Here is a 20,382-nt window from a genome sequence, read left to right as displayed (position 1 = left end):
TAATAATAATAATAATAAATAATTTTAAAATAATTTTAAAAAATTGTGATTTATATATACATATACACATCCACACATACCTACATACATACATACACACACACACACACACACACACACACACACACACGTATACACACACACACATACATACACACGCACACAAACCCAAAAAATATATATACATATAAAATAAATATTCTTAAATATATACAGATACATACACACGCATACACACATACATCCATACACACACATCTACATACACAAACATGCATACCCCAGAATAATAATCTATACTAATTTAAAATATACACATACATAATACTAAAATGCTAAGAGAAAATAATAAGAGTACAAATAATAATTATTATATGTACGCACAGGAATAATGTAAGAATTGAAAAATAAATAACGAAACAAAACAAAAAAATGGGGGAATATAAGTATATCCATCTGAAAGTGTCAATGATCCGACCTGGAAGGCCTCCCCAACAGGCAATCGCTCTAAACCCAGTCGGAATGAAAGTGAAATTAACGTTAAGTGAGAGCTCTGACCGCCCTCCATTGGTCAGCTCATCGTATTACATGTTCGGTAGCCCTTGCTGAGACCGTTTAATACGGTTTCACCCGTTATGGTATGGTATGGATTCGAGTCCATGAGCAGACCTTAACACACAATGACAAGGCACTCTAACCTGTACGGGGGATTTGTGTATATTCCCGGATAAACTTCTCTGCGTCCAAAACCGAGGAGAGCCAAATCTTCTCCCCGGAAGGCGGGGTAATTCTTAGTCTTGCAGGGAAGAGCAAGGCTGGGCGAGGATGGAGTTTGTAGAGTTTGGTCATGACATCTCTGTAGCCAGCGCGGTGCTTTGCCACATCGGGCGCATAGTCCTCATAGACACGAAAGGGGTGCCCTTTATGTAACAGGTTGCCCCTCATTCGAGCCTCGCACAGGATAAGATCCTTGGTCTTGAAACTGTGACAACAGATGATTACTGGGCGAGGACGCTGGCCCGGTCCAGGTACTGGGACAAGGGCGCGATGTGCACGGTCCAGTAGGGGATCCGACACCAAAACATCCGGTCCCATTGCATCCTTCAGTAGCTTGGCGAAGAAGTCGGTGGGGCGAGAGCCCGCCTCCACCCCTTCTGCCAGACCCACAACGCGAAGGTTATGACGCCTGGATCTGCCCTCCAGGTCGACCACTTTCACAGAAAGCCTCTGCACATTATCCTGCAATGACGTGCATAGCTTCTCGAAGTCGTCGATCCTACCAGCGTTGAATTCAGAAGCTTTCTCAAGGTCCACAATACTCTGGCCCTGCGAAGCGACCGTTCGAATGGTGCTCTCGATTTTAGTGTACAGTTCAGCAATAGTAGCCTTAAGATCCTCCGCTATAGCAACACATAGTTCTCCCAAAGCCCGGGTAAGTTCTGTAAGTGTCACGTTGTTACCTGTGCCTTCCGCCATGTTTGTCTCGTTGTTTGGTGGGGAGTAGGCCTCTGATGTGGATTTATTGTCCTTTGGCCGCTTATTACTAGGCATTTTCACATAGAAAGTTACAATATTGTATTAGAAAGAAAAGTTTGTTGTAACAAGTGCAATAAAGTAAATTAGGTTAGATTATTTCGCAAAAAAAGTTGCGGGAGTCTCTCACACACAGCCGTTCACTCCAACATGCTAGCTCCACCCCTCCATCTCCAGGTTTTCTAACCACACCGAATTGTACATCTTCCTGATGTCGCCAAGAGCAGCATGGACACCTCTTCGGAACCTGAGTAGTACTGCTCGGATGGGATTGAGGATATCAGGCCCTTTCAGCAGCAGGTCATTCATGCTGACCCCTTTAAACTTCTGGCTGCTGTTCCATTCCAGTCGCACAGGTGTTGTGACAGAGTGTGGGTTTGGCGCCACCAAGTGGCTCTTCTCTCCACCATTTCATGCACTTGATCTGTGTATGCTATTTTCCACTCTGGCTCTTTTTTTAGCTGTTTTTCTGTTCTTAAGAAGGTGGCTTCAACCCCACTCCTGTTGTAGGGAAGGGAACTTGGATCTTGAATCCAGGGGTATTTTGTGTCCCAGTGCGGTTCATCGCTGTGAGCATCTGCTTTGATGTATGTGAGGCCTTTCCTTATGATCTCCAGCTCGCTTTCCTCACTCAGTCATTTCCTTGCCTCCTGGTTGACAATTGCCGCACCGGCATCCTCCACACTTCGGTTCGCAAGGTGCTCCAATGCTATCCCATTTCCACCAATCCAAGAACTCTCTGCGAGCAACTGTGCTTTTGGTTTCAGCTGTGAACTCTTGTTTTAGTTATCTCTTGATACTTGACAGCGGTTGCTCTCATGGATCGAGCAAAGTGCGTTCCAGACCTGTGTGCGGCCATATTGACTTCTTCAAACAGATCTGGATGTGCTCCACCAACAGTCTTTCCTAGCGGGCTCTCCCATAAGACAAGGTCTCCAATCACCTTCACTCTTTGTGGAGCAAGTCTTCCTTCGTGGTGGCTTATCAGTAGCTCAATGCTCTCCGGTCTCCTCAGATCTCCTAGATTGACTTCTGGGAAGAACTTCTTGAGTTGCTCAGGTTTGATGACTCTGTGGATGTTGGCAATTTCATTCAAACCATAGCAGACAATCTCATGGGCTCTTTCTGTGCCTCTAGGCATTTTGACCCCCACTCTGAGGAGATATCTTCTGGTTTTAACCATTCCCCCAACTCCATGGACGACTAAAGTGATGTTTTCACTTCGAAGATTTAATCTCCTGGCAGCTCTGTGGGTGATATAATTTGTGTCCGATGCCAAGTCGATCAAGGTTCCAATTTTTTTGTTAACCCTTTTTTGTTACCTCGAGCAGCATTAGAATAACTGGCAATTCTTCTACTGCACTTGACACAATCTCTCCAAGCTGGATCTTTTCAACACAGTTTGTCTTTGCGGTGATGTTGGTGAACGCTCTCTTGAATTTGTCCGCCATCTCTGGGAAGAGTTTAGATACAAATTCCTCCTGCTCCTCAGTCCACTTATGCCTTCTCACATTGAATTGTCTTCTTTCTGAGTCACTCCTCTTGAAGTCTCCCTTCAGGCATAGAAAGATATGGTGGTCTTTTTTACAGTTTCTGTTCCTGCACAGGTATGTCTCTTTGCATTCATCATCTTCTCCATGACAGACCAAGCACCTCTTGCAGGCCCCCAGCTTTTCTACAGCAGCCAACTTTTCCACCAGCTTCAGTTCTTTGAAACGCTTGCAAAATAATATATTTTCTCTGTGCTTTTCATCTCCACACACAACACAGCCGCCTTTCGTTGTGGACCGCGTGGATGCATATTTCCTCTCCATGCAAGCATTTTTATTTTCTGGCCTTTCACTCACTCCCAGCTGCTCCAGTTTTTCAAGAATTTCCTCTTGTGTTTTCAGATATTTAAGAAGGTTCTGAAAGTGATTGTCTGGTGTGACATTATTCCTCGCATTAACCATGAAGACAAGCCAATCTCTCTTGATGTTGTCAGGTAACTTGCTTTCTATGGATCTGATCACTAGAGGGTTGTTGATGGCTCCTGTGTTTCCAAGCTCCGTGAGGTCATCCAGGGCCTTCTCTATAGTTTGGATCATGTCGATAACTTTCCTAGGCGGATTTGCCCTTAAAGCAGGAATTTTCTCCAGATCCTCCATTATCTCCAAGGCAATTGTAGACTTGTTTCCATACCTGTTCTCCAGCACCCTGAACATGTCCTCAGCAGTGTTGTGAGACAAAACGGAGGTCTCTGCATATCCTCTCATCTATACTGTCAATGAGTTGGATCTTCTTTACTTCGACTGAGCCTGTTGGTTCCCCCTGCTTTTGCAGACTCTCCCAGTCTCTTCTCCATCGATGGAAATTCCTTTTATACCCACTGAACCTGGGTAGACAGATTGGCTTTATCCTCAGTGTCGGTTGTGGAGCTGGCATGGGCACCTGTGGCACTCTCCCTCCGTCTCTCTCTTCTGCAATTCTTTGTGCTGTGAGAAATCCTGCCCTCCTTGCTTCAAGGTTGTTGCCGAATGCCTTCAGATCCTTCACTCTGCCTCCCAGCCTTTCCTTTTCCACCACTGGAATCCACATCTCCCACTCTGCTAGGCTTGCGATTGCATTTTGGACTTGTGTTTTCGCACTATCCCACCGTAGCTCAAAGCCATCTCTGTTTACAGCGGTAACAGGTATCTGAGCAACTCCATCACAGGCTGTCTCGGCTTCATGGATTGCAGACTTCACCTCATTCTCGCCGTATCTAGGCCATAGATTGGACTGGACCATCTCGCTGACCTCATCCAATCGTGCTTCGCATTCTTGGATCGTCTTCTCAAGTTCAGTCTGCTGCTCCTTGCTCAGTTCAGCTTCTTCACCCTCATCGGTTCCAGCTTCAATGTCTGCCCTGTATTCGTCATTTGTCTCACTGACCGTCCTCGCCTCCGACTTGAGCTTCTTGAACTCCTCTTGTAGTTCTCTTTTAGTCATGTGCTTTGCACCTCTGCTGAGGAAGTTTGCCTGCTTGGTAAAAGTGCTTTTAGCTAAAGTTATTTTTTGCTTCAGCTCCTTCACAGTTATTCCAAGAGCATCCTCCGCCATGTTGAGATGTCAGTCAATACTCCTAACTGCGACGACAGCTTTCTTGACTTCAGGCCGTTAATCATTTTGTCTTCACTGCCACGCCGGTTATCAACTGTCAAGTTGTGTATGATTCACATTGCAGCTCTTTGCCCAAACTTGAAAAAGGCCTCTTTAAGGACTGAAGGACGTAAGGGACAACTCAATTTTCTTCTAACTTCTTTTATTTAATTCCAGTTCGTTAGTTAGTTAGTTAGTTAGTCAGTTAGTTAGTTAGTTAGGTTGATAACCTTTAAAGGCAAAACACAAAAAGAAATATACATTACTTCAAGTAAGGTCATTTCAAATTGAATATATAATCTCAATGTAGTCATTATCTAAATTATACTATATATACTAAATTAGACAATTGGTCTCAATTCTCAACACAAATAAACGCCTAACTGGCAACAATTTTACACAACAATGTCCATGTGCCTACCGGTTGAGTCTCCAGAATCCTAAATGAGCTGAATGTGTATGAATGAGAGTCTCCTCTTCCATGAAGGAATTCCAGTGAAATGCTTTTTCACCAAACATTTCACCACCTGCTATCACAAAGGTGCACCAGTATATATGTTCCCCAGGGAAACACAAGCTAATGATGGGTTCCACAATGCATACACTTTTTCGCCCCCTGCTGGTGTTTTATCTTTGAAATAAGTTGAAAATGTGAATGCCTTGAATATGAATACCTGTCTTTTGACGCAACAAACACGAATGTCTGAATGTTGTGCGTGCATCGTAATGTAAGTTGCAGTGGGGTTTATTGGGGTTTTTACATGCTGTGTAATAATAGGTAATTACCACTAATTACTTCAAGATACTTTGATACGTTTCAGCCATATGTTCTACTGTATGGCTGTAACTATTCATTAATGTTAGAGTTGCCAATACTGCTTTGCGTATTGCTTATCGTATGCAGTATTATTCCGTACTGCCATAAGTGTTATTATTACAATGGTTGCACAAGTACTTTTGCAGAAGTTGTTTAATTGTTGTATTGATAAACATAGTATTGTATGCACACACTACAGCAGCATTTTCCATAGTGCTCTTTGTTAAGGTGTTTTATTGTGCTGCCATGGGCAGGCCTCTAGAGTCATCCCAGATGGTTCCTGGAGCTTGCTCATGCACAGAGAAATGTACGACCATGAGGCGCCAGGGCAGATCAGATAAGATCTCAGCCCTGGAGATTCTCACACCAGGCTGGAGAGAGAGGGTGCTATAAATCTTTACCCCTTGTCAATCCAAGTAATTTGTTTCTCTCTCTCCAAGAGGTGAATGTTTAAGTTTACGTTTATTGTGATGCTGTGTTTATAGCCCTTTATAGACATGTTATAAGTGTAATGCCATTTATTAATGTACATATATGTATATTGTATAGTTATAACCCTTAACTAATACTGTTTACATGTGTGCACATCTTTGTCTTATACAACCACAACAATAAGATTCCAAGTCAATTGGATTACCACAAACATATATACATCTTCAAATGGAAACAGCTGTCTGTCTGTATGTGGTGGTGGTGACTATCAAGAGTACAGTGATTGGCCTCAACATCATGTTCTAACCGCACAGCACTATAGTGGGCAGAACAAAACCAATCAGCATTTAAGTGGGTGAGGGCATTCACAGCCGACCGCTCAGATGGGGGAGGGCATACCAGCCAACCGTCTTTACATGGTCCTTCTAGCCGGATTTAGCTACCAACAGTTTTTTACATGGTCCTTCTAGCCGGATTTAGCTACCAACAGTTTTTTACATGGTCCTTCTAGCCGTATTTAGCTACCAACAGTTTTTTACAAGGTCTTTTATTCCACCAGCTTTAGTGACCAACAGTTTTTTACATGGTCCTTCATTCTGCCAGCTTCAGCTACCAACAGTTTTTTACATGGTCCTTCATTCCGCCAGCTTCAGCGACCAATAGTTTTTTACATGGTCCTTCATTCCGCCAGCTTCAGCAACCAACAGTTTTTTACATGGTCCTTCATTCCGCCATCTTTAGCGACCAACAGTTTTTTACATGGTCCTTCATTCCGCCAGCTTCAGCGACCAACAGTTTTTACATGGTCCTTCATTCCGCCAGCTTTAGCGACCAACAGTTTTTACATGGTCCTTCATTCCGCCAGCTTTAGCGACCAATAGTTTTCTACATGGTCTTTCATTCCACCAGCTTTAGTGACCAACAGTTTTTTACATGGTCCTTCATTCCGCCAGCTTTAGCTACTAACAGTTTTTTACATGGTCCTTCATTCCGCCAGCTTTAGCGACCAACAGTTTTTACATGGTCCTTCATTCCGCCAGCTTCAGCGACCAACAGTTTTTACATGGTCCTGCATTCTGCCAGCTTTAGTGACCAACAGTTTTTACATGGTCCTTAATTTCGCCAGCTTTAGCGACCAACAGTTTTTACATGGTCCTTCATTCCGCCAGCTTCAGCGACCAACAGGTTTTACAATGTGATCCGAATGTGTCATCACTTTAGTTTTTTGCATGGTAGATGACTATAAATTTAGCCTTTCTAGCGGAGGCCTTCTGATGAGCAGGCAATACAGCTGGCCCTCACCAGCAGGCCTGACTGGGACAGAAACCCATCCAGCTGACCTTCATATCATCCATTCACCTCCAGCAGACACACATAAACACACACACACTACACTGGACCATTCTCCACTATCCGTCTGTTTTTTTACTGTTAAATTTCAAGCCTCTGCCTCTAACCCTAGGAAGCTCTTTGCCACCTTCTCCTCCCTGCTGAATCCTCCTCCTCTGTGGATGACTTCGTCAACCATTTTGAAAAGAAGGTTGACGACATCCGATCCTAATTTATTAAGTAAAATGACACCGCTGGTCCTGCTCACACTGCCCTACCCTATGCTTTGACTTCTTTCTCCCCTTTCTCTCCAGATGAAATCTTGCGATTTGTGACGGCCGGCCGCCCAACAACCTGCCCGCTTGACCCTATCCCCTCCTCTCTTCTCCAGACCATTTCCGGAGACCTTCTCCCTTACCTCACCTCGCTCATCAACTCATCCTTGACCACTGGCTATGTCCCTTCCGTCTTCAAGAGAGCGAGAGTTGCACCCCTTCTCAAAAAACATACACTCGATCCCTCCGATGTCAACAACTACAGACCAGTATCCCTTCTTTCTTTTCTCTCCAAAACTCTTGAGCGTGCCGTCTTTAGCCAACTCTTTTGCTCTCTCTCTCAGAATGACCTTCTTGATCCAAACCAGTCAGGTTTCAAGACTGGTCATTCAACTGAGACTGCTCTTCTCTGTGTCACGGAGGCTCTCCGCACTGCTAAAGCATATATATTGGAAAGTGGTTGTCCCACTGGCTATCATAAGGTGAATGCACCAATTTGTAAGTCGCTCTGGATAAGAGCGTCTGCTAAATGACGGAAATGTAAATGTAAATCTGTACATGAGGACCACTGCTTTACAGTAATGTCAGGGTTTACTTTATCTTACTTCCTTGTAGGTCATTAGTCAATTGAGTGATGGACACAGGCTACCTGTGAATACCTCTAATGTTCACCAGTGAGACCCAAGACAGCAGGCACTGTACTATAGTTATCCCTATAATGAGGACAGTGTTGACTCAACATGTGGCCAACTTCAGGACCCTCGACACATCCGGATCGAACTGTCTACCTGCCTCACATGACTGTTTGATTACGAGTGGAGGTTGATGGGAGTCATGTAGAAATAGGAAGGGAGTAAAGGGGTAGAGGAAGAAGAGATCAGAGAGAGACAAATTAAGTATGTAGGGCCTCCTCCTATATGTGGTAATGATAAGAGTATGTCCTGCGCTAAGGACTTCCAACAGGCTTCCTGAGCGAATGGGATCAGAGAGCGCTGTCGGAGATGCTTATTATTGTAAGAGCATGCCACCATGCTGGGCATCACTCAGGGCTATGCTTACAGCCAGGCTGAGGAGGAATGGGGGATACACTCCTCCTGGTTGGTACTGCATAGCCCTGTGATGGTGGAATCAGCTGGGAGCATTCAGGGTTCTTACGGCAGAACATAAGCCATAGGCCTGTCACAGCCACTTCCCTCCCACTCCATACCACGTCTTTGATCACAGCCCTCTGCCAGATGAATGGCGTTACACAGGCAGAGCTTTGCTTGTGTAAACCCCCGTTCATAACTGACCCACCAGTCTTCATGGTGATACATGCAACTACAGTATAAGGAAGGATCTGAGATACAGATAATACATCGCTGGAAGTGGCTGTCTCATCTTTACCAGAATCATTTTTAATGAATTTTATCAGGCTAAAATATGTAATCCAATGATCACAATTAGTGAGATAATTAGTAATAGATATGCAAAATATCAAAATAGTCGTAAAACACAGTCTGAATGCATGACCAAGAGAGTAAAGGCAAAGCATTTCTTCTCAAAAGGAATGAATGCCTCAATGAAATGGCAGTAGTTTGACAGGCCGGAGCCAACACCAGCAATCAAACCTGGGCAATGGCAGAAGTAGCATAAACAGATCAGAGAAAGCAATTAAGATGTCTGGGCTTATAAATCAGTGAAACCATGGGGCTCCGTATGCACTATGACCAAGTACAGCAATTGGATAAAAATGACTTTTTCTATCATGGGGGGCAATCAAAGTAATGAATCCAGGTCGAAAGACAAACTGTTGTTGTTCTATGAGGAGACAATTAAAATAACTGCTGTTGCATCCTATTCTTCAGGATAGTGAGAGCATAGAGATGTACTAGAGAGCCTATCTTCTAGCGTTGCATATGTGCCCTCTATCCAACTCTATGGGTGAGAGGCACTAGTTGTGCCTGCTTAGCAACCGAGTACAAAGCGTGGTTGGATTGAGATGGCCAATGGGATTATTGTAAGATTATGGGAACTCCCATGGTGTGGGGGCAGATATTTAACCAATATTATTTCTCCAAATGTTCATTATTTGTTTTTATGCCTCCGTCATTATTTATTCAAGCTATTCTTTCCAAATATCAGGGAACCAAACTGTGTTACGACAAACATTAGAATGTTTGGACAGGAATGAGGATAACGTTCCCAACAAAAGCTAACAGAGAACAAACATCACAGTGTGCATATAACAGACACTCACTCTAACACTGTAAACACCACCGTGTACATATAACAGATACTCACTCTAACACTATAAACACCACAGTGTACATATATCAGACACTCACTCAAACACTGTAAACACCACAGTGTACATATAACAGACACTCACTCTAACACTGTAAACACCACAGTGTACATATATCAGACACTCACGCTAACACTGTAAACATCACAGTGTACATATAACAGACACTCACTAACACTGTAAACATCACAGTGTACATATAACAGACACTCACTCTAACACTGTAAACACCACAGTGTACATAAATCAGACACTCACGCTAACACTGTAAACACCACAGTGTACATATATCAGACACTCACGCTAACACTGGAAACACCACAGTGTACATATATCAGACACTCACTCAAACACTGTAAACACCACAGTGTACATATAACAGACACTCACTCTAACACTGTAAACACCACAGTGTACATATAACAGACACTCACTCTAACACTGTAAACACCACAGTGTACATATATCAGACACTCATTCTAACACTGTAAACACCACAGAATACATCAGGGCTCTCCAACACTGTTCCTGGAGAGGTACCCTCCTGTAGGTTTTTACTTCAACCCCAGTTGTAACTAACCTGATTCAGTTTATCAATCAGCGAATTATTAGAATCGGGCGAGCTAGATTAGGATTGGAGTGAAAACCTACAGGATGGTAGCTCTCCAGGAACAGGGTTGGTGAGCCCTGGTGTATATACTGTATATCAGATACTCACTCTAACACTGTAAACACCACAGTGTACATATATCAGATACTCACTCTAACACTGTAAACACCACAGTGTACATATATCAGACACTCACTCTAACACTGTAAACACCACAGTGTACATATATCAGACACTCACTCTAACACTGTAAACACCACAGTGTACATACGGTGCCTTCGGAAAGTATTCAGACCCCTTGACATAATCCACATTTTATCCTTATTCTAAAATTGATTAAATTGTTTTTTTTTACCCCCTCATCAATCAATATACCCCATAATGACAAAGCAAAAACAGTGTTTTAGAATTTTTAGCTAATTTATTTTAAATAAAAAACGTAAATATCACATTTACCTAAGTATTCAGACCCTTTACTCAGTACTTTGTTGAAGCACCTTTGGCAGCGATTACAGCATCAAGTCTTCTTGGGTATGACGCTACAAGCTTGGCACACCTGTATTTGGAGAGTTTCTCCCATTCTTCTCTGCAGGTCCTCCCAAGCTCTGTCAGGTTGGATGGGGAGTGTTGCTGCACAGCTATTTTCAGGACTCTCCAGAGATGTTAGATCGGGTTCAAGTCCGGGTGCTGGCTGGGCCACTCAAGGACATTCAGAGACTTGGCCCGAAGCCACTCCTGCATTGTCTTGGCTGTGTGCTTAGGGTCGTTGTCCTGTTGGAAGGTGAGGTCCTGAGCGCTCTGGAGCAGGTTTTCATCAAGGATCTCTCTGTACTTTGCTCTGTTCATATTTCCCTCGATCCTGACTAGTCTCCCTGTCCCTGCCGCTGAAAAACATCCCCACAGCATGATGCTGCAACCACCATGCTTCACTGTAGGGATGGTGCCAGGTTTATTCCAGACATGACGCTTGGAATTCAGGACAAAGAGTTCAATCTTGGTTTCATCAGACCACAGAATCTTGTTTCTCATGGTCTGATAGCCCACTCCAAGTGGGCTGCCATGCGTCTTTTACTGAGGAGTGGCTTCCGTCTGGCCACTCTACCATAAAGGCCTGATTGGTGGAGTGCTGCAAAGATGGTTGTCCTTCTGGAAGGTTCTCCCATCTCCACAGAGGAACTCTAGAGTTTTGTCAGAGTGACCAACGGGTTCTTGGTCACCTCCCTGATCAAGGCCCTTCTCCCCTGATTGCTCAGTTTGGCCAGGCGGCCAGCTCTAGGAAGAGTCTTGGTGGTTCCAAACTTCTTCCATTTAAGAATGATCAAGGCCACTGTGTTCTTGGGGACCTTCAATGCTGCAAACATTTTTTGGTACCGTTCCCCAGATCTGTGTCTCGACACAATCCTGTCTCGGAGCTCTACGGACAATTCCTTTGACCTCATGGCTTGTTTTTTGCTCTGACATGCACTGTCAACTGTGGGAGCTTATATAGACAGGTGTGTGCCTTTCCAAATCATGTCCAATCAATAGAATTTACCACAGGTGGACTCCAATCAAGTTGTAGAAACATCTCAAGGATGACAATGGAAACAGGATGCACCTGAGCTCAATTTCGAGTCTCATAGCAAAGGGTCTGAATACTTATGTAAATAAGGTATTTCTGTTTTTTATTTGTATTAAATTAGCAAAGATTTCTAAAAATCTGTTTTCGCTTTGTCATTCTGGGGTATTGTGTGTAGATTGCTGAGGATTTTTTAATTATTTTAATTTTAGAATAAGGCTGTAACGTAACAAAATGCAGAAAAAGTCAAGGGGTCTGAATACTTTCCGAAGGCACTGTACAGACACTCTAACACCGTAAACACCACAGTGTACATATAACAGACACTCACTAACACTGTAAACACCACAGTGTACATATAACAGACACTCACTAACACTGTAAACATCACAGTGTACATATAACAGACACTCACTCTAACACTGTAAACACCACAGTGTACATATATCAGACACTCACTCTAATACTGTAAACATCACAGTGTACATATAACAGACACTCACTAACACTGTAAACACCACAGTGTACATATAACAGACACTCACTAACACTGTAAACACCACAGTGTACATATATCAGACACTCCCTAACACTGTAAACACCACAGTGTACATATAACAGACACTAACTAACACTGTAAACATCACAGTGTACATATAACAGACACTCACTAACACTGTAAACATCACAGTGTACATATAACAGACACTCACTCTAACACTGTAAACACCACAGTGTACATATATCAGACACTCACTCTAATACTGTAAACATCACAGTGTACATATAACAGACACTCACTAACACTGTAAACACCACAGTGTACATATAACAGACACTCACTAACACTGTAAACACCACAGTGTACATATATCAGACACTCCCTAACACTGTAAACACCACAGTGTACATATAACAGACACTCACTCTAACACTGTAAACATCACAGTGTACATATATCAGACACTCACTAACACTGTAAACACCACAGTGTACATATATCAGACACTCCCTAACACTGTAAACACCACAGTGTACATATATCAGACACTCACTCTAACACTGTAAACATCACAGTGTACATATATCAGACACTCACTCTAACACACGTTTTTATGAGCGTTTGTCTTTTTGGTCTCATCTCCTTCGCTCTTTCTGTTCACTGTGTACTCGCACACAGACACCAAGCCCCTCCCCCTCCACACACAACAACAAAGATGAAATATAATTTATTCCTCTCTGATAACAAGAAGTTTCAACTCGGTATTTGCATTTGAGGTTTGGTCCAACAGAATCGGTCGATTCCCCTTCTAACAATACCCTTTTTATGTCTCCACTCCCAAAATGTAGAACCGAGCAAACCCTACTACAATGGGAGTATCAATGAACATGATTGTGGAAAACAGTGGCTGCTCCTCAGAGGAGGAAGGGGAGGACCCTTCACTACAAAACCTGGGAGGCTCAAGGTTTTCATCCATAGACTTACACAGTAATTATGACAACTTCCGGAGGACGTCCTCCAACCTATCAGAGCTCTTGCAGCATGAACTGACGACGTCAAAGGATCAGATAATTAATCTAGTACTGAAAGCATAAGGTACAGCTAGCTAGCACTGCAGCGCATAAAATGTGGTGAGTAGTTGACTCAGAGAGAAAGACAATAGTTGAACAGTTTTCAACAAATTAATTTATTCAAAAATTAAGGACAAGTGAGAGAGAGAGAGAGAGAGAGAGAGAGAGAGAGGTGTAAAAGGGACTAAAAAGTTACATTTCTTATTTGTTCACTTTCACTATCGCTTACTTAGCTAGCGAATGCAGCTAGCTAGTTCAGCCTACTCAAACACCCGGCTTAAACAGAGAGGGATGCTATATTACCTAGCTAGCTATCCAACACTGGAACTCTTCCAAGTCAAGGTAAGCTTTTGGTTTTATTAATTTATTGCCACCGGGGCCTGCCGGTGTAACTGCTAAACTGCTTGCAAACTGTACACTGTACTGCATGATTGTAGCAGGTTTACTAACGCGTTAGTTCTAGTAGCTTTGTTGACTTGACATTAGCTAATATGGTGACAACGATGTAGGCTGTGTGTAGCGATTAGCGTTTATAATCTGAAGGTTTGGCTTGGAAAGTATTTTTTTCCTGGTCACAGACAGCTGATGTTTTGTGCACTGAAGTCCACAAGCGAAGGCAAAAGGTAAGGAGAAGGAGAGCGCGTAGATGTGAGAAGGAATTATCCAATGATGAAAGGGATCATGCTGTTTGTATGTGGCTGCTATGAAAGTGAACTGTGTTTGCGTTTGATCAGGGGTGTATTCATTCCACCGATTTGTTGAAAAAAACGTTTCTTAAATGGAATCAAACGAAACGGGGATAAACATACCTGAATTTGTCCAATATTTGCAATTGTTGGACTAATGATTACACACTAGATCAGCTAGATGAAGGCAAGAGTGTGCAAGGTGGTATTGAATGTGTCAATGTCTATCACCTTGATTACTCAAATTTCTCTCGACCTGTGCACCTACGTTGTAAACTTTCATTCATTCAAACTCATGATGGGTAAAATTTGAATATTATGTAGTAGCCTAAACCTATCGATGTTAAATTGAGCTGGGTGAATGGAATATGAATGACAGTCATCCAATATGTTGTAATAGAAATAAGGCTATGTTAATAAAAAATAATAATCGTCCTCCCTCGTCTTAAACGGCACCGACCGCCACTGGTGGAAAATAATTAATGCTCAGTTTCTGTCCCTTGCGGCATTGCACGGTTTACCGAAAAACGTCATTACTTTTTCGATACTAGAAACTGAAAAAACGGTTCGGTACTAGAATTTTTGTTACTTTCGGTACTTCTGACAAATGTGTCTCACGTCGTCTACTGATGTGGTCCTCTGTAGCTCAACTGGTAGAGCACGGCGCTTGTAACGCCAAGGTAGTGGGTTCGATCCCCGGGACCACCCATACACAAAAAAATGTATGCACGCATGACTGTAAGTCGCTTTGGATAAAAGTGTCTGCTAAATGGCATATTATTTTATATTATAAGTCTATCAGTGAAGCCGATGTCCCCTTATAGCGCAAGAACATCGTGCCAGCTACAGTGGGGAGAACAAGTATTTGATACACTGCCGATTTTGCAGGTTTTCCTACTTACAAAGCATGTAGAGGTCTGTAATTTTTATCATAGGTACACTTCAACTGTGAGAGACGGAATCTAAAACAAAAATCCAGAAAATCACATTGTATGATTTTTAAGTAATTCATTTGCAAGTCTAAATGCTGGTATTGTGACAACACTACGTACCGCTAGCAGCATTTTAGCTAGCACATAACAGCATGTGGCTATCTAGTCTATGTTTTATAAAATGTGCAATGAGCATAAAATCTATGTAAGTTATAAGGAATTGGCAACTCATTCTCATTCTGAGAAATAAGCATCTTCTTATCCAGGTAGGCCACCTGATTTCAACATCTAAACAAAGTGAACAGGCTATGTTGTTCAAACAGTGTGTATTCGAGGGTGTATTCGTAACAGTTCAACTGTTCTACCCTGTTAGCAAGCAAATAGATCCAAGTTGGCTAGACTTGAAATATAAAGATTAGCTGGCTACTCACTAGCCCTAACACATCCAACACTCACTCTTAACACTGTAAACACCACAGTGTGGAAACATCAGACACTCACTCCAACACTGTAAACACAATAATCAATGTCGACCCGTTCTCAGGGCAGGTGGGGCGAAGCCCCATCTGTTTTGAGACCCACCTATAAAAAAAAGGGCCTGTTTTGCATGTAATTCTGGCATTAATTCATGACACATATCAGTTTAGCAAACAATGAAAAAAAATCCTTCAGTTAATAAACCAGCATCCAAACTCTTTCTTGAGTAAGGCAGCTCCAAAATCCAGGTGTTTCAGCCTAGCTCAGTGCTTTCTGTGGTGGAGGGGCAGCCAGCGAAAGCACAGAGCGTAGGCATTGTTAATCTTCTCTGGCTGTGCCGTGATTGGCTCAGGGTTCTGTCACTCATGGGGACATCACTTCACCGCAGAATCTACGGGGGAGATAGGCAGTTCAAGCCCCGTTGGGTGCTGCCATAGATTTACAGTAGAAGTGCCCGTCCAAGAAGGCTCAAGGTCATTGGCCACAGATAAAACTATGTAAAATTACGTTATATCTCTTGTAGCTTTGATTGGACTGATCATGTCAACATCATATTTTCAAAATATTAGCTAGCAAACTAGCTAGCTAGATAAGCAGTCATCATCATGAATCACGTCGACAATCTACTGGCAAATCCTTTTAAATCCTTGTCATATGAAGAGAAATTAGAGATAAAACGTCTCTGTGCTCATCGTCATTGGACATAAACATTACACAAGTCGGAAATCGCAAATTCAACAATGAGTGGTTTGGAAGGATGCAGTGGCTAACTGCGAGCATTGCAAAGCAATCATTATTTTGCTTCCCCTGCCTGCTATTCGATGGAGAAGGTGTGTTTTCCAAATCTGTCTGAAAGGGTCTTAAAACATGAGAATTGTGCATCACATGGAGACAATGTTGTTGAACTGGGATTACTGGGGAAATCAAACATTGTTTCTCAGCTACACACCACACATAGACGAGCCATGACCTTCACAACCAACAAACAGAGGAGAATAGGTACGTGTAGAATGAATGGCAGAATTATAGCAGACATTAAATAGTGTGGCAATTGTGAGACAGCACTGCGGGGCCATGACGACTCGGCTGACTCCTGCCTAGGCATTTTCAGGTGTATTTTTTAGACCATGAGTGAAGGAGATTACAGGCTACAAAGGCATTATGACGACCAACACCTTTTTAAGGGTACATCAAGCATGATCCAAAATGAACACCCTTAAAACGCAGCATCCATATGATTACATGACCCGTCAAGTTAGCCAAGTGTGTCTGGGGGTGATTACAGCCATCTATTGTATTTTTTTAACATGTGTACATGTCTAGACAATATTGACCTGTCCACTTAGCTAGTTGTGGCTGGGGGGTGGTTATAGCATTTACTTTACATGACCCATCAATTTAGACAAGTGTGTCTGGGTAAGAGTCATCTAATAATCATACAATATTTATAAAATATTTTCCTCTGGACACTTTCTGTTTTTGATATTGCTACTATGCAAGTGACCATTTCACTGTACTGTTTACACCTTCTGTACCCTGTGCATGTGAAAAACTAACTTAGATTTGATTTGATATAATGTTTGTTTATCAGAGACGGTAATGTGAAGAACAACATGACCTGCACCAAAGTCAGATTAGGATATAGGCCAAGGACTAGATAAAGTGTATTTTTACCAGGATTTTTTTCCGTATTGTAGGCTGCTACATTTACCACTTTTAGTCTTGAAATCTTTGGTTGTTTACTACACTACTCACTCTGTTTAACACATGGCTTCACATGTGAATCCTTAAAGAGATGGGTCAGGCTTAAAAGGGTGTGAACGATGCTGAATGGATGTAGACAAAGAAGAGCTCTCCAGTAGGCGTAGCAAAACATTCAAGGGCCATTTTCTCATAAGTGGGGTTACAAGTTTATCAACTTTCAAAGCAGAATTACGTTCCCATTGTTCCTCAACTGCAGTGTATGATATACACTTTTCTAGCTCTGAGTCTCTACTTTTATCCAATCTAAAAAACACACTTTTACATTTTGCTACACAGGACCAAATCCAGGTGGCGGGTCACATTTTAGGCAATATTAGAATTATGCATTTTTAGAATGATGCTTACTTTGTGTATTATAATTAGCTCATGTGCTTTTCTCCACGAGGAGGGGATGCTATATAATGTTGTTGGGTCTGTAACCATGTTTGCCAGTGACAGTCTCTTCCCATTCAAATATTTTTGTTCAACAAAAAGTTCAGTAATAGACCCATGTAATTCCATTTCATATTGCGATGGTTGTTTGCGCAATGCGCTGTCTGTGCGTCAGTATGTTGTCTATAAAAGTGGATCCTTGTGATGTAATGTTCCTTCCTTTTTAGACCACATAGGCCTAATGAAAGACTTTAAATGGTAGGATAACCACATCTCTCTCTCTGTGGTGACTTAAAGAAGACTAAAGTGAAGGCCTCAACATCTTGCTGAATTTATCTGAACCAACATCTATCAGAATTTCTGCCGCTGTCCATTTCGAAAGTGCTGAACAAATAGGCTTACCTCGTTGCCGCTCATTTTTTGCACTTGCTTATACTTAGAGCTAAGTCTTAATGATATAAAAACAAACATTATGAATTTACTGAACATAAATGTAATAATGTTTGTGTATGGTTCAAAAGTCAAAACTCATGTTGGCATTTATTATTATTGAAGGAGAATGTGGTTCTTATCGAGTTACACAAATCCACAAGGAGCCAGTAGAAACCATATTTATTTAAGCAAGCAGCCATATCAGCTATGGTTTTTAAAAAGGCAGTAAATGAGGCTCAATAAACGGTTTTGCTGCCAGACGAGGCTCCGCTGATAGCCAGGTGTAGCAGTGGTAAGGATTCACTCCATGGTGCTGAAAAGAAAGCTCCGTTGTTGGGACAGCTTCATGTAGGCCCTAACAGTGTGTGGCCACCATTTGTCACCATTATAGTGCATTTAATGTATTGTTTATTGTTGTGTTGTGTAGTGGCTTCACTGGCATGCACCTAGAAAAATTGGTTGAGTTTGACCCACCAAGAATGACATGCTGAAATCGTCACTGACTACAATGTACATACAGACACTCATTCCAACACTGTAAACACTCCACCACAAACACACACACATAGTAAAACACCACCAAGGGGTGGTCCTTACCTTGAAGAGCCGGAGTATGTTGGCCACCATGATGGACACAGAGCTAGACGAGGCTCCGATGACCCCCACCACCCTCTCAGGCTTGGTGATGATGGGTGCTCCCCCGCCCAGACACTTGACATCCGTCCCGTCCTTCTCGATGAGGGCCTGGACAAAGGTAAGTGACTGCTCCAGGGCGTGGGTGTCCCGGGAACACGTGTCCAGAATGCGTGCCCCCAGCGTGATGTTGGGTAGCAGGGAATGGTCATTGTTGATACGGTCCAGGGCGAACAGCATGGCCTCCAGACGATGGATCCCCTTCTCCTTCTTCAGCTCCCCGCAGGCCTTGCCTTCGTTGCCCCTGGCGTGCACGGGGAACAGGCCTCCCAGGGAGATGTCCCCTTCGATGCGGATGGAGTTGAGGTGTGTGCCGCCCGGGCCTTTGGGTTTGGCACCCTGGGCGACCATGAGAGAACAGTAGAGGAGGAGTAAGAACCTGATCAGGCTGCCTCTGTGACAGATCCTGTCTGTCCGACGCAGAGCACACCCCTGGGGCTGAGACACCATGACCACAGCCCAGACACGAATCCAGACACACTCTAGAACCCAGCAGAATCAGGAACACAAAGAACACTACTCTATGTCGAGGGGGTTAATCTTAATAATACCTTTTCGAAGTGGTGGGCACAGAACAGGTGATGTCTCTCGTTGCTTTGCTCTTAGATGGCTCTATCCTCTTCCTTTCTTCTCTCTTTCTTTCCTTCTCTCCTCCTCACTCCATGGTCTGACCAGTGTGTTGGGCAGCTACTCCTCTACTCCCCTGTCCGTTGTTAGTCACCACTCTGCCTATGGCAATCCCTCACATGGGGCCTGAAGAAGAGCAAAGGTGAACGATAAGCTATTTTTTCCCCCTCTCTCCCTGCTTCTCTCGCTCTCTCCCTCCACGTCAATCAGGAGTTTTTAATCTCTCCCTTTCCCTTGGGGGGGGGGATTTGGTTGGTTCGTGTCAGAGCCTTCAGGCCGCTCGGCTCAGTTCTCCGGGCTGCTGAGTGAATTCCTGCAAGATAAAGCAGAGGAGGAGCGATGAGAAACCACACAGAATGAGAGAGGGGCTAGAGATGAGAGAAGGGATTTGTGTTGGTTTGAGCTTTTCACTGCTTTCTTTTTCTGTCAAAACTACTTTTGCTGCAATCCTGTGTGGAATGACGAGACTATTTTTTTCCATCACACTGTCTTTCACTCTCACACGCTCTCTCTCTCCCTCTTCCCTCCCTACCCACACACCTCTCTATCTTGAATTGAAAAATGGTTGCCATGGACTCCCAAGGTCGAAAGGCATGAAAGTTATCTCCCACACGCCTCTTTTCAACGTACTCAATAGGAAAACTAGCCAACTGTACTAATGTGCCTACCATTGTTAGGTTGCAACATTTTGTGTATGATGTGTACTCTCATGTCTTGCGTACATGTCCTATATCGCTTTAGGCCTTTACTGTAAGTACTTAAATCAGATATTTTGTTGGTGACTCTTTCCTCCATACAATTATGTTGCTTCTGTTGATTAGTTCTTAACCTTTTTCCGACCTTTCCCTATCCAAAGATGACACGAA

The 20,382-nt window shown here is 43.1% G+C and overlaps 1 protein-coding gene across 1 annotated transcript in view; it reads right to left on the bottom strand.

Annotated features, from left to right (window-relative positions):
* The window catches only part of LOC311138477 (metabotropic glutamate receptor 4-like), a gene marked incomplete at both ends in the record, with an annotated part of 220,973 nt that extends 201,634 nt beyond the window's left edge, over positions 1–19,339 (bottom strand). Inside the window, one exon of the mRNA XM_084173172.1 lies at positions 18,794–19,339. Coding sequence (XP_084029298.1) covers positions 18,794–19,339 — 546 coding nt within the window. The remainder of the gene's footprint in view (positions 1–18,793) is intronic.
* Between the last annotated feature and the right edge of the window lie 1,043 nt (positions 19,340–20,382).

This window comes from Coregonus lavaretus (genome assembly GCF_964263955.1).
Source record: "Coregonus lavaretus genome assembly, chromosome: 12".
NCBI lineage: Eukaryota > Metazoa > Chordata > Actinopteri > Salmoniformes > Salmonidae > Coregonus > Coregonus lavaretus.
This window is presented reverse-complemented; position numbering and strand designations above follow the sequence as displayed.